General features: G+C 47.5%; 1 protein-coding gene across 1 annotated transcript in view; it reads left to right on the forward strand.

The window, feature by feature from the left end:
• Positions 1-15389, forward strand: part of ERBB4 (erb-b2 receptor tyrosine kinase 4) — a 751441-nt gene extending 736052 nt beyond the window's left edge. Inside the window, exons 15-18 of the mRNA XM_048483573.1 lie at positions 3840-3972; positions 13114-13236; positions 14611-14709; positions 15249-15389. Coding sequence (XP_048339530.1) covers positions 3840-3972; positions 13114-13236; positions 14611-14709; positions 15249-15389 — 496 coding nt within the window. The remainder of the gene's footprint in view (positions 1-3839; positions 3973-13113; positions 13237-14610; positions 14710-15248) is intronic.
• Positions 15390-15786: the final 397 nt, after the last annotated feature.

Consider the following 15786-nt stretch of genomic DNA (forward strand, 5'->3'; position numbering starts at 1 on the left):
CACACAGTCTTGCAATAATGAGCTTATGAGCATTGGCGTTCGCGGATGCCCCAATGTCAGGGCGATTTGGGCAGACTCACAGAGGCGAAGGTCAACCGCTATCATTAAAACGATGCACCCCGGGAAGGACTCTGTTAATTAACTCATCCTGTGCAGATATTTTTTTTCTCAGCTTCCTAAGACATTAAACACTCCTGGGAGGAATAAATGTTATGGGTCAACTGGTAACATCTATCATTTAAGGAGGTAAACAGCAATTACTTTGAAAAGAAAAAGAAAAAAAGAAGAATTTTCTGCACTGTTTAACTGAAATCAGTAGCGACTATTTTTAGTGATGTTAGTGGCAGTAGATGTCAGGTTATGAAAATGCTAAATGCAGCTACCATTCAGAGGCTAAGTAAGTTAATTTGCGCAAAATCCAGAAGATCTTGAGTTGCAACAAAACAGGGCATAGGACTGGGGCACAGATGCAACACAAATATCCCCCTTGGATAATGTCAAAGCCATCCAGTACCTGATGTAGCAGCTGTAGCTCTGCTGGAAATTCTGCGTCACTTGTAGGGCAGGGAACAAGAAATTGTGGTAGGGATCACATTCTAGCAAAGCTGCTTTTTGTCATAAAACAAAGGCTCATTCCGCACATGCAGAATAATGCACTTTCAAACTGCTTTCAGTGCTCTTTGAAGCTCTGCGGAATGGCAAAATCCACTTGCAAACAGTTGTGAAAGTGGTTTGAAAATGCATTATTTTGCATGTGCGGAAGGGGCCAAAGTTTGGTCATATTCCTGGCATGATTTGGCCTAATTCCACAAAGCCCCGTCATTCACCAACCACTCCTGCTCAGAGTAGACCCTGAGGCCCCCAATTTAAGGGGGAAGCAAAGGTGTAAAATTAAACAAGAAGCCTTTGTGATATGTTTTGAGTGAGCCAAAGATGTCAAAATGCAATTAAGCTGTCAGTACTATGCTGGGATGTCTTGTCCAGTGGTGGGAGCACTGCGGATTCTGCCCAGGGCAAATGCAATGGGTGCAGAGCGCAATATAGACTGTTTGGGGCTGCGGGGCGGGGCTTCGCACAGGCCCCGTCCCCCAAATGGGTTTGCCCCATTTTATTTACCTCAACACGGGATTTTTGAAAATTGCTAAACCGGCAATCCTTTTGCCAAATCCCGGGTTGGAGCCACTCCTGCGTGACCAGCCGGGCTGGTGGCGTTTCGTTTCCCTCTGATACTGAAGGGCGTTATCCCTTGCTGATATCAGAAATGTGTGAACAAGATTGTGTCACAACGCTGTGAAGTCATCACGTGCGACGCAATGAAGAGACGAGACGCAGCGATATCATCCGGTGGAGAGAAGCCAGCGGCTAATCTGCCAAGCTAGCGGTCCCTGGCACCTTTTATTAGGGTTTTCGGGAGGCGGGTTAGAAGGCGGGAGAGCTGGAGGATATTGGGCAATACATGAGTCATAGGGGCTGTGTACGTGCTGGAGGAAACGCTCCTGTCGGGCCTAATCCATACCTGGGGGTATGCACCTTTTGTCCCTTTGTCCAGGACATCTGGTGACCCGTGAGTCATGGGGTCTTGTGATCGGTGAGTCTGCTTGACCGAGGGGTAACAGATGGCACAGGCATTCCCGAGCACTCGCTGAGACCCCACGAGGTTCGCTGGCTCACCCCAACAATGCTGTAACTTCAGTGCATATGCAGAAGCTGTGGTGTATGAGGGCTGAGCATGACGTGGTGGTTAGAATGTAAGACTAGAATCTGGGGGATTCCATGTTCGACCCCCCACTCTGCCATGGAAGCTTGCCAGGTGACCATGGGCCAATCATATACTCTCTCAGCCTAACCTGTCTCGGAGTTGTTTTGAGGGGAGAGTGACACACTGCTGCATATAGATCTTAGACCCACTCCTTGGCCATCAGGCTGTGGGTGAGCTCTCAGCCTCGGCTGCTCTAACCCAGTTTCCCTGAAAGAGGAATAAAAGTGATCTACTTCACAAGATGGTTGTGATCATGAGTAGGAAGTAGGGTCCAAAGGCAGATCACAATCCAGCCCCCGTTGTTGGTCCCAAACATCCTCTGGTTCTGGGCCTTGATGGGAGACCTTGTTGGAAACTTGCGTATGCTACTCAGGCCCCTTCCACACATGTAGAATAATGCACATTCAATCCGCTTTCACAGTTGTTTGAACATGGATTTTGCTATTCCACACAGCTGCAAAGTGCACTGAAAGTGGATTGGAAGTGGATTATTCTGCATGTGTGGAAGGGGCCAAAGAGGTCCATGATAGAAGAAAGGTGGGATATAAACGTAACCAATAGAGCTGCATGCAAGGAGCAGCAGTGGCGTAGTGGCTAAGAGCAGTGGCTAAGATCAGGTGCACTCTGGTTACAATTGGTTCCTATAAGCAGTGGCTAAGAGCAGGTCCACTCTGATCTGGAGGAACCGGGTTTGATTCCCAGCTCTGCTGCTTGAGTTGTGGAGGCTTATCTGAGGAATTCAGATTAGTCTGTACACTCCCACGCATGCCAGCTGGGTGACCTTGGGCTAGTCACAGTTCTTCGGAGCTCTCTCAGCCCCACCCACCTCACAGGGTGTTTGTTGTGAGGGGGGAAGGACAAGGAGATTGTCAGCCCCTTTGAGTCTCCTGCAGGAGAGAAAGGGGGGGATATAAATCCAAACTCTTCTTCTTCTTCTTCTTTATTGTGCTGGGCCTGCAGATATAAATCCTGTTGGAAGTAGCAGTGTCTAGCATGCAAAGGAACCGAGAAGAAGACCCAGCAGGGGGTGGGCAAGTGACCAGCTAGAGGGGGCTGTGAGGTTAGAGACACCTCTGTCCTTTCGTGTCACCTCTTATCTGCCCTTAGACTGAGATTCCCAAGGCTAATTTCTCAGAAGTGTCCTTCTCTTCCCTTAGCTAGCAAGGTAGCAACAGGGAATCTCTGTTCCTCTTCTCTCCTGTGGTTTCCATAATAAACAACCACTTTTAATCCTTTAGTGTGTCAGACAGACACCTCTCTGTATTGTCGAAGGCTTTCACGGCCGGAATCACTGGGGTGCTGTGTGGTTTCCGGGCTGTATGGCCGTGTTCTAGCAGCATTCTCTCCTGACGTTTCGCCTGCATCTGTGGCTGGCATCTTCAGATCCTCAGATCCTCTGAAGATGCCAGCCACAGATGCAGGCGAAATGTGAGGAGAGAATGCTGCTAGAACACGGCCATACAACCCGGAAACCACACAGCACCCAAGTGATTCCGGCCGTGAAAGCCTTCGACAATACGTATCACTAGTTTGGTTATGGGTTAATTCTGTCCAGGGCTAATCTGAGCCTCCTTTCTATAGATTACAGTTGGTTCCTATAAGCCAGCAGCCAACTTGCGGAGATAACCACTCTCAGGGTAGATGGCATGAAGCTGCAAATTTTTGGGGGTTTACTTTGCATGGAAGCAGAACCTCAGTCGTAAGTAAATTTGGGGCTCTGGTGATCAAGTCACTCGGCAGTGAGTCATTGTCCAAGACCGGGCTGAGCTGGAGCTTCTCAGAGCGCTTTGTCACCTTCATTTCCCCATTGACTGATCCACCGGTTCTCAGAGCAAATGCTGTTTGTCAGCCTTTCTGTCTACATAGCCCCTTTCTCTCCTCTCTCACCTGTGCATGAATTGCCTGCTGCCTAAAGAAATTCAGAACTGACGTAATAGCTAGAAACATCGCAACCTTAATTGCGTTCTGTGTTTAAACTTTGACTGCACTAACTTCACTAAGTGTGCCCCATGTTTAACTCCGAGCATGCACACAACCTGGTTCCTCTGACTCGCCGTCGCTGTCTGCTTTTGATTCATAGGACGCCCCTGATTGCTGCCGGAGTGATTGGCGGACTCTTCATCATCGTCATTTTTGGCTTGACGTTTGCAGTGTATGTGAGACGCAAGAGCATCAAAAAGAAGAGGGTTTTGCGGAGATTCCTGGAGACAGAGGTGAAGTTTTCTGTGGAGAAGTGCTGAACATTTTGGAAATCCATTCCGTCTCCCATTGCTTGAATTATTTTCATTCTCCCGTGCATATAGGAGGGTTGAGGGTAAAAATCCTCCTTGTCTGAATTTCTCCACAGATAATGGGGTTCCTCTTTGCCTAGTCTTACTTGACAAGCAGCAGCACCTTGTTTGACTTCTGTTTTTGATCTCCAGGCTCCAGAGAGGGCAAACAGGGGCTGCTGACGTGGGGGGGGGGCACCAGTGTTGTGGCTTGAAAGCAACCCCACACAGAGGTCAATAAGAGGAGGTGCCAGCATCCTTGCAGACTGCCCGTGGGTTTAAGGCCCATGGCAGCGTTTGGGTGCCGTGGGGGAAGCAATGACCCCAGAGACAGAAATCACCTGGTAGCTCTTGTTGGGATAAGTGCTCCTGGTAGTTGGAGATTACCCCTTATCGTAGTTAGCAGAGCAGCACGGGTGGCTAGAACACAGCAGAAGCCCTTACCTCGTGTGCGTGCGTGTGCGTGATGGATCCCAACATGCGGCAAGCTTGCACAAAAGAAAGTCGGAGTCAGTTGTAGTTTCTAATCTAATAAAAAGAGTATTTATTAGTGAACTCCATTCTGGATAGAAAGGTAGGTAGATAGAGTCACTATGCTATCCTAATCTAGCTGGATGGAGATGGATGCGAGGAGCATCCATCCTCTCTCTAGGCATGGTAGAAACAAGAAGTGAGAAGGGGTCGAGGAAGAAGCCGGAAGGAAGGAAGTCCCTGAGAGTATCAGTCTAACATCAAAGGGATAGAACCAGCATGATACAGTAAAGGTGTCAAATCCCTAGGTCCCTATCTAGCCACTAGCTCTCTAGTAAAATCCGCTCTGTAGTTTGAGGCAGGAAACAGCGTAAAGTCCTTCACTTCCAACAGCTCTCACCCCTGGGTGCCCAGTTTTGCAGAAGGCCTGTTTCCTGGGCAGCCCCGCGCCTGACAGCTGGCTCCCTCTTCAACATGACATCCCTTCAAATATTTAAGCATGGCTATCATGTCACCCCTTCACCTTCTCTTCTCCAGAATTAACATACCTACCTAAGCCACGCCTCATAGCCCATGGAACCCAGACCTTTAATCTTTTTGGTGTGGACCCGTTCCAGCTTGTCAATATCCTTCTTGAATTGGGGTGCCCAGAACTGGACACAGTATCCCAGGTGAGGTCTGGCCAATGCAGAATAGAGTGGTACTGTGATGTCTGCCAAGTAGACACTATACTCCTATTGATGCAGCCCAGAATTGCAGTACCTTTCTTGGCTGCTGCATCACACTAAGAACATAAGAACATAAGAACAAGCCAGCTGGATCAGACCAGAGTCCATCTAGTCCAGCTCTCTGCTACTCGCAGTGGCCCACCAGGTGCCTTTGGGAGCTCACATGCAGGAGGTGAAAGCAATGGCCTTCTGCGGCTGTTGCTCCCGAGCACCTGGACTGTTAAGGCATTTGCAATCTCAGATCAAAGAGGATCAAGATTGGTAGCCATAAATCGACTTCTCCTCCATAAATCTGTCCAAGCCCCTTTTAAAGCTATCCATCCACTGTTGGCTCATGTTGAGTTTGTGGTGTACTAAGACTCCTATCATTACAGACTGTCCCAAATAAAAGCTGCAAAGAACACAAAACCCTTAAAGGAGAGAGTTTGCAAACTGCTCCATCCCAGATTCACTTGCGGTACTTGGGGGAACAGCATATTTCTGTGCTAAGAATATGCGAATTCCATTTTCCTCAGTTAAAATGCCCAGTGAAGCTCAGCACTAATTAGGGGTAACACTTCAAGAGGGCTGGTGGCACCTTAAGGCCCATCATTTGGAGGTTTCTGAGGAAGGTTCAGCCACCTGCCACTGGTTCTGACCGCAACAGAATAATTTGCCACTACAAAGGGCTCCTACCCGGAGTGAGGCCCACCTACCTTGTTCTGCCTGCCCTCATCATCCTGTTCCAAAGAGAAGTTGGATATCCATTCAAGAGAGGAGGAACCGTCTCCTCTGGCTGGGAAATTCATACAGGGACCTAATTAAAGCTCAGGTTTCTGCTCTTGTCGAGCTGAGATCTTCCTTTTTAGAAACCTGTAAAGATCGGAGGGAAGCTGCCAGCGTATGGGTTGCCCCTGGGGTCAGCAGCCACAGTTTGGGAAGAGGGAGGACCTCGGCAAATGTCATGCCATGGAGCCCACCCGCCAGGGCAGTCCTTTTCTCTGGGGGAGCTGGTCTCTGTTGTCCTGGGGCCCCAGTTGGAAGCTGGCACCATCCTTGAGGGCATGGCTTCTTTGCTTGTCCAGACTCCTACTGACCATCTGCTGTGTTTGTTCCAAGTAGAAGAGGGTGGCCAATTGTCCACTGAATGACCAGGCTGGAGTCTTTTGAGAGAGAAGCAGCCGAGGTCAACTGAACTGGCCGGCGGAAATACAGGAGGGGACCGTTGTGGGAAGGAGAGCTGCTTTATTATACCAGGGCAGATTGCTGGAAGACCCCGGGCCCCCCAGTCTCTCAGCTGCACCCACCTCACAAGGTTAATGTTCTGGAGGTAGAACAGAGAAGAGGAGGAGGGTGTAGTGAGCTGCTCCCGATTAGGCAGAAAAGCAGGATAAGAATAACAACAACAACTATAAATAACAGGTCCTAGAATAGAATTATAGGATTAAAAAATGGATGGGATCCTAGAGACCATTCAATCCAACCCCGTGCACCAGGCAGGGTGACCCTGACGAAAAGTTATCCAATCTCCATATATATATATCACCTATCACATATCACATATATATATCACATATATATATATCACACACACACATATATATATATATATCACACACATATATATATATCACATATATATGTGTGTGTGTGTGTGTGATATGTGTGATATATATATATGTGTGTGATATATATATATATGTGTGTGTGTGATATATATATATGTGATATATGTGTGTGTGTGTGTGTGTGTGTGATATATGTGTGATATATATATATATGTGATATATATGTGTGATATATATATGTGATATATATATGTGTGTGTGTGTGTGTGTGTGACTTGACAGTCACAGATATATATTGCTGTCAAGTCACATCTGACTTGAAGTGACCCCTGATGGGGTGTTCCATTTCCCTGCACCTCCTGAAAGCCCTCTGGAGGTGGCCGCGTGACATGGCAGCAGCACCGTCTCCAGCTGCCCGGGGCTGTGGGTTGGGGGGTGGGGGGCAAGTCAAGATACATTCAGAGGTGCCAAACCTGCTCTCCAACACAACTCCTAATTCCATGTGAGCAGAGACGTATGGCCTATTACCTCCATACCTTAACGAACCCACGCGCAAGGAGAGCCCTCACCATTGCGCGTTTTAACGTTATGCCCTCTGCCCTATTAAAGGGTAGGTTCAGCAATTTAGATAAATCCGCAAGGCTATGCAGTTGCAAACTCAATGTGGTTGAAACCCTGACTCACCAACTCTTGCGCTGCACTAGATTTGATAACATCAGATCTAAATATACCAACCTACATTTTTTCTTCCAATCTGGGCTGTCTGATCTGACTAGGTTGTCTCTAATGTTAAACAACTCGGACCCCAGTCTTTGTGAAGAGATCGCCAATTTCATTGCGGAGATAGTTGAGAGTTCCCGGTAGAACATATTTGTTGTGCTCCCCGTGGGGCCTTTTATCTATCATGTATCCATGCAATTGTTCCCGATTCATGTAACTTTTTTCTGACTATGCCAACAAAGGCTTATGTATGTATGTATACAATACATAGCATCATACATGATTGCATTGCATTCAGAGGTGCTTGCCATTGCCTTCCTCTGCATCACAACCGTGGTATTCCTTGGAGGTCTCCTATCCAAGTTCTAGGCAGGGTTGGGGGCTGGCTCAGGGATCCCCAGCAAGCTTCCGCGGAGCAGGAGGGGATTTGAGCCTGGATCTGCCAGATCCTACTCCGGTACCCCAGGTGCTTCGCGATGCTGGCTCTCAACATTCACTTAAACAGCTTCAAAGAGGGGGAACCCATAAGATCCCTGGGCCACCCATTCCGCCACTGAACTCCCCTCATTATTAAAAGGTATTTCAGCTGTGCTAACCAACCTAACAATTCCAATTCCAAACCTAGCAAGGGAGTTTCCATAAGAAGAAGAAGAAGAAGAAGAGTTTGGATTTATATCCCCCCTTTCTCTCCTGCAGGAGACTCAAAGGAGCTTACAATCTCCTTGCACTTCCCCCCTCACAACAAACACCCTGTGAGGTGGGTGGGGCTGAGAGAGCTCAGAAGAGCTGTGACTAGCCCAAGGTCACCCAGCTGGCGTGTGTGGGAGCGCACAGGCTAATCTGAATTCTCCAGATCAGCCTCCACAGCTCAGGCGGCAGAGCTGGGAATCAAACCTGGTTCCTCCAGATTAGATACACGAGCTCTTAACCTCCTACGCCACTGCTGCTCCTGATAAGCTTAGAAGTCTATTTCTCAGGCAAAGATGCTCCCGAGAAGGCCATAAACAACTTCTTCCGTAGGCGCATTCCGGCCCAGCGCTTGTGTGTGACTCGTCACTGGCAGGGAACCTAGTATCAGGAAAGCAGTGGGATGAACGGAGTCTAGGCACACACACAATATATATATTAAGGGTAGCATTGTTGCTGCTTGACAAATAAGTCTGGGTGATTTGGGGCCTCGACATGTATGACAAGATGTGCGTAAGAGTGAAGGCAAGACTCCCTATTCATGAGAACTTTTAGCCAACGTTTGGTACGTGGGGCAGGGAGGAATAGGTACGGCCACGATTTGTATTTGATTTACATATTTAACTATTTTTTAATATAGGTAGTCAACCTGTTTTCATCTGCCTTCGGGAAGAAGTGATCTGCAAACTTAATAATGACATATGGTTAAAAATGTGCGTTGGTTAGGAATCATAAAACACGATCTGTCCCGTAGACCCCCCTCCTTGCTTATATATTGAATGCCGGGCAGGCATCTGGGCACTGGGAAGTTAATTAAGGGAAGCCGAGTGTAGAAATTATTGTGTCAGGCCTGTGTCTGAGGCTGTGCTCTTTGCTATTTGTTTTTGTTCTAGATTAATAAAGTAATTCCCAGTTCCCAATAATTTTTGCCTGCACAGCATAGTCTATTCAACTAATTAAGTAGTCCGCAATGTTCACAGAGGCATGATAATGGTACTCAAATGGCAACGCGCACGGCGCACTTAGCCCTGCAAACAGACGCTTGGAAATGCTGCAACCCAATTTGAGCCTTTAATTATTTTTCTTATCCTGAGAGGGGACCAGCTATTTGTCTAGATTCCTTTTTTCTCATTTCTGTTATATGCAAAAAATCCTTGGCCCAGGACTATGCATGTTTCCAATCAGGATGTGAGTGTTACAAATAAGTGCGTTATCGACTGAGGCTTTGACCAAGAACTCTGTTGTTTCAGTTGGGTGGATTTCACACAGGGCAAATATAATGGGTGTAGAGTGCAGTCCAAACATGGGACTTCCATCTCTTCCATCACACCGCCCACGGTCAGGGAGAATTCGCCTGCCGCAGCAATACGCCCGGCCATTGCAAGGAGAGCCCTTTCCCTTTTTTTAAAAAAAAATTGCATGTTGCACACATGCAGCTACACAAGTACCACCGATCGATCGTATTGTGGGACGATCGGCATGGCTGAGGGGGTTCATTTTTGCATGCCTGCGCAACTGCATGTGTGTTGCGGACATTTTTAAAAAGCGTCTCTGTGTGAAGGCATGAAAGCAACCCGGATTGTTTCCGTGGGCTCCAATTGCTGCCCGCAGGGCACGCATGTGAACGAGAAAAAGGAAAACGGGTTCCTTTATCATGACTGCAACCCATTATACATTCGCTGTGCAGAATCCTCCTTTGCTGGGTTGCGGTTTGCAAGGGAGGGCATCACGCAGTAATACAAAATCCTGGAAATCCTTTATTTGATTGACAGCCCCCCCCCCCCCCCCATCCTCTGCCTGTTGAGACGGAGTGCGTCATGAGCAGACCCGGGCCCTTCTGCGTTTCACTGCAGAGGCTCTTCTCCTGAACCGTTTTGCCTCCCCGAGTGCGTTGCCATTTGAGCACCGTTATCATCGTCAACAGAAAAAGTGTGTCGGTTATCCAAACCAGAGAGGAATACTGTTTCCAACAGTAGGAAGTGGCCCGCTAGCATTCATTGGGCAATGCAGAGAAGTTTCCCTGGGGTTTTGCCATTCCGCCGTAACTGATGGCCGGGTGGAAAAGCCAGTGGATGATAGATCCATCCCCCTGCGATGTCTGGCAGGTGAGTGTTGGGGGGTGCCTCCCCAGGACACATAATGCGTACCTTCAGGACCGCATTCCCCCATATGTCCCTACTCGGCCTCTGCGTTCAGCCGAGGCCAATTTGCTGGTGGTTCCTGGCCCCTCAATGATGCGGCTGGCCTCCACTCGGGCCAGGGCCTTTTCAGCCCTGGCCCCCGCCTGGTGGAACACTCTCCCTCCAGCTGTCCTGGCCCAGCGGGATCTTGGTGAATTCCGCAGGGACTGTAAGACTGAGTTGTTCCACCAGGCCTTTGGAGTGCCCAGTTGCTGACTGAGTGCCTCTTTTTATTCCTCCGGTTTGGAGTTCCCTTTTGCCATCTATGGGACCCACTTCTTCGTTCTGCTTCCCCCGTCTTTGGGAGGGTTTTAATTGGGTTTTATTGCGTGACGCCATCTTTGTTAATTTTATCGCTGTGTTTTAATTCTAATTTAATGGGGTTTGTTTGCATGGGTTGTAAGATGTAATTATGTTGTGCACCGCCCAGAGACCTTCGGGGGTTGGGCGGTATATAAAACCCATAGATAGATAGATAGATAGATAGATAGATAGATAGATAGATAGATAGATAGATAGATAGATAGATAGATAGATAGATAGATAGATAGATAGATAGATAGATAGATAGATAGATAGATAGATAGATAGATAGATAGATAGATAGATAAGGAAGGAGAAGGAGATGGAGATGGAGATGGAGATGGAGATGGAGCAGGTGCGGAACTTCCCTCGCCCTCAGGGATTTCATTGGAAGGCTCAGCAGCGACAGGACCTTGTACACGCGGGGGACTGGGTTCAAATCCAGAAGTACCTGTGTGAAAAGTGATTATTTCCGCCCATTCGTTGCTGACACGAAAAGCGCACGGTTCTCAGGGATCTTGAGGTTGTGCACATTCTCCTGAGCTCTGTCTTCTCCTTGACTGGTGCCCCATTGGAAACGGGGAGCGTGGCTGGCGCACAGATTGGAGCATAGCTGTTTGCTGGATTTGTTAATAAAACTGCCATGAAACCAGCAGGACTTGTGAAGACATTCTGAGAAAGGCCCCTCTGCATTTGCAAGGCCTTCCTCCTACCTGTCCTTTGGCGTGTGCTGCACATTAATGCAGGCCGGTTGTCTTGATCGATTCAAGTCTGGTGGGGCCTTAGAGACCAACAAGATTTTCAAAGAATCACCTTTCGAGAGTCCGAGCTCCCTCAGTCAGGCACCATCATGATAAACAGAACTTGTTAAAAGAGATGGGCTGGGGGGGGGGGGGGAATTAAACGGTCAGAACTGAGTACTGTCAGTTCCTTGTTTTTAATAAATGAACACTCTTTAGAACGGAGCTGGTCACTGGTGCACACGTAAGATTTCTGAGAAGTTCTTGAGAGGTGGGAGTTCACCGTTATATCATTTAAACTGACATAATTTTAAATGCTCTTGTACATATTTTGTATGTTAGGAGAAAACGTGATGTTAGAAAAGTCATCTGAGCTAGTTAATTCAGTGTTGTTGTGAACCAAGGATCCCGGTATCCGTATCCCTGAAGCCCTACGTATGGACATTAATCCCGAATTCTGTGTATCCAAGAAAGTGAGAAAAAGTTGCCCCCTGCCACAGATGCTGAGATTCAAAGAGCAGCTGTCGAGCCTCAGGTTTTCCAGTCCTTCCGTTTCTCTTTGTGTTCAGCATTAGATTAATCGGTACTTTCCGGCTCACCTGCATTTCAATTAATAATAGCCTGTTTGGAAAAGATGGGGCATGTTTCTCAATGGATGGTGCAGTTATGAATAAAAACAGGCACAAGTAAAACCATCAAATCCTAGATTTCAGAATAACACATTGTAATAAATTTCAGGGGGTAGCTGTGTTAGACAACAGGGGGATCAGATAGGTCGGAGTCTAGAAAGCTTTCAACAGCCACAGTATAAAATCTTGCTGGCGTCAAAGGTGTTACTGGACTCAGATCTAGATCTTGTAACAAAAAAATATTTTCCCCCTATAACATTGATATTCTGTTAAGGGGCTTTCAGAACCGCACAAACTGAGAGATTTGAAAGGTGTCACCTCACAAGCTTTTGAAATTGCAGGCTGAAAGGTGGAACTTCATGTCCAGGACGTGAATTTCAAACATGTTCAATCTTATTTTGAATTACTTGCTTTCTATCAGCTAGCCATAGTCAAGCATGTATCAGTTCATTCAACTTCCACAGGAAACTTCCGTAGGAAACTGTACTTGCGTTTACTTGAACTTAATGAGGGTTCATTTGTTTAATTGTGCCGAGATTATACCTAAAGATGATGAAAGACAAAGTGGTTAAGATCCAGAGGCCAGCGTGGGAGAGAGGCCGGTTACCCACAGGGCGGCTGCCACAGACTGGCAGCTGGAACGCGCTGGCAAGCAATCTTGCCCCAACCCGCTTCCTCTCTCGCCACCCCACGAGATTTCTTGCGTTTACTTGAACTTAATGAGGGTTCATTTGTTTAATTGTGTTCCTGTGGGGTGGCGAGAGAGAAAGCGGGTTGGGGCAAGATTGTTTGCCCCGACACGCTTTCTCTTGCCCTTCCTGTGTTCCTCGCTTTCCCCACACCAAGCGAGGGCACTTCTGCCGTTTCTTTTGCGCCAGAATGGGGCAAGGGTAGGGCAGAGCCGACCATGGGTTTGCAAGAGACAAGTTGTAGTAAAAGTCTTGTGGTTTCCCAAATTTCAGAAGTTTGACTTTCGTGAACTGAATTTTTTTTGAAAGTAGGCTTTGTAGGGTCTGCCCATTTTCCCATTCCTAGTTTCTCTGCCCACCCTCCAGCCAGTAACTGATGTTGTTTTGCAGCTGGTTGAACCCTTGACCCCGAGTGGGACGGCACCCAACCAGGCCCAGCTCCGGATTCTGAAGGAAACAGAGCTCAAACGTGTTAAGGTTCTTGGATCTGGGGCCTTTGGAACGGTGTACAAGGTACGTCTTCTCTCATGCGACAAGAACTCGGGCACATGCAATGAAGTCCATGAGCAAAAGATTCAAGATGGACAAACGGAAGTACTTCTTTACTCAACAAGTAATTAAATTGTGTCATTCACTGCCACTGCTCGTAGTGATGGCCACAAGTATAGATAGTACTCAAAGAGGGTGAAACCGATCCATGGAGGAGAGATCCCTCAATGGCCACTAGCCATGGTGACTATAAATGGAGATCAAGTAGAGCGGGTGGCTAGTTTTAAATTTCTGGGCGTCATGATTAAAGAGGACTTGACCTGGGGCGTACGGACTGCCGCGGTGGTTAAGAAGGCCCAGCAAAGACTGTACTATCTGAGACTTTTAAGGAAACAACAACTGAATGGAAAACTCCTGGTGTCCTTTTACCGCTGTGCTATAGAGAGTGTGTTAACCTACTGCATCTGTGTATGGTTCTCCAGTTGCACAGTGGCAGATAGGAAGGCGCTCCTGATCACTACTGCTCAGAGGATTATCGGCTGCCCTCTCCCCTCCTTGGAAGAACTCTATAATTCCTGAAGCCTAAAGAAAGCCCAAAATATTCTGAGAGACCCGTCTCATCCAGCACACTCTCTTTTTGAACTGTTACCATCCGACAGACAATACAGGTCTATCAAAACTAGGACAAAGAGGCTTAGAGACAGCTTCTACTCTAGAGCTGTGGCTATGCTAAACTCCGCGGCTTTGTGTTGATGTGTTTGGGGCTGTGTAGGGATGGGTGGAGGAAGGGGAAAGTGAGGGTGGGGTATGAGTCTGAAATTGTGTGCATCGAGGAATGCTGCTGTAAATTTCATTATGCGTGCACAATGACAATAAATGCTTATGCTTAAAGGGAATGTCCACATTCAGAAGTAGTCAGTCTCTGAATAGCAGTGCCATGAGGCAACATCAGTGTGAACTTGTTGGCCAGTGTGTGAAAAAGACTGCTGAACTAGATGGACCCTCACTGGTCTGATCCAGTAGGGCTCTTCTTATCTTCTAAAAGGAATGTGTGTGTGAGATGAAAGGGCTGTTATGTTACCCTTGAAGATCCTCCTGTCCCTGCCTCGACCGCTGTGGTCCTATTCTTGGTGGTCTCCAACAGTAATCTCCCTTTCATCTCAAATGCATATATATTTCGATCCCAATGCCCAGGTCAGTGCTTAATTCCCAGGTTCACAATGCTAGGAAGTACTTTATTAGAGAAATTGATTTGGCACAAAAATGTATTGATTTTGAGCTATTGTGCCTAGCCTATGGAAAGGGTGCATAATGGCAAGATATGGTATGTTACTGTTCAAGACATTATTTCGTGGCTAATGAGTACTTGGGTTATTTCCCATTTTTTCACGATTTCAGGGTGTTTGGGTTCCTGAAGGAGAGAGCGTGAAGATTCCTGTGGCAATTAAAATCCTGAATGAGGCCACTGGTCCAAAAGCCAACGTGGAGTTCATGGACGTAAGTAGCAGATGTATCGCCTCAGTGATCCAAGTCCCAAAAATGGCTAAAAGTTTTATTTCGTACTGAAGACGTTTTTTCTTTCCCTTAGTAAATTAGATGAAAATTAGATAAAGAAGAAGAAGAGTTTGGATTTATATCCCCCCTTTCTCTCCTGCAGGAGACTCAAAGGGGCTTGCAATCTCCTTTTCCTTCCCCACTCACAACACACACTGTGTGAGGTAGGTGGGGCTGAGAGAGCTCCGAGAAGCTGTGACTAGCCCAAGGTCACCCAGCTGGCGTGTGTGGGAGTGTACAGGCTAATCTGAATTCCCCAGATAAGCCTCCACAGCTCAGGCGGCAGAGCTGGGAATCAAACCCGGTTCCTCCAGATCAGATACACGAGCTCTTAACCTCCTACGCCACTGCTGCTCCTAAAGTCCATTTTGTCCTATGGCTGGGCAGCACCAGGGTGAAAATTCCCTAAGAATTTGTCCTCTCCCAGCTGCTCAGAATCTTTCTCTAAAAACGTCAGTCTCGCCTGAATTTGTGCCACGCAGCCTGCCAATTTCATCTGGCCCGGAGTGTTTGCTTCGGGATGCCCTGAGGACCTGGCGCCAGGCTCATGGTTGGCCGTGCTGGAGGGAGCAGAAAACAACCAGAGACTTTGTACTCCTACCCTCTATTATGCTCTTACATGAGGATGGGAGTCGAGGCCCTCCTGGATGGACTGGTCCTTTTCATCCGCATCGTCCCAGGCACATTTGCATGGAATCCAATTACAACCAAACAGAGCAGAACGGGTTCATCACTGTGGTCCGTGTGTCACCATCATCATTATTCAGACTGAGCAACTTGAAAACCCTGCCAAGTTCATCTCTGGTAGAAAGATGTAGACGTTTGCATAGTGAATTGATGAACACCATCAACGTTTACTAGCTATCCCGATAAACAGAAGTGCCATAGAGTGGTTAGAAATAACAGGATGGCCACCCCCAATATGCACCCATTAAATACTGTAAGGCTTTTCTGAACGTGTTTGTGCCCCAGCTGCCACGGTTATATAGCAACATAACCAGGAACAGATTTTCCTGGCCA

The sequence above is a fragment of the Sphaerodactylus townsendi genome, linkage group LG02 (assembly GCF_021028975.2).
Source record: "Sphaerodactylus townsendi isolate TG3544 linkage group LG02, MPM_Stown_v2.3, whole genome shotgun sequence".
In the NCBI taxonomy this organism is placed as follows: domain Eukaryota; kingdom Metazoa; phylum Chordata; class Lepidosauria; order Squamata; family Sphaerodactylidae; genus Sphaerodactylus; species Sphaerodactylus townsendi.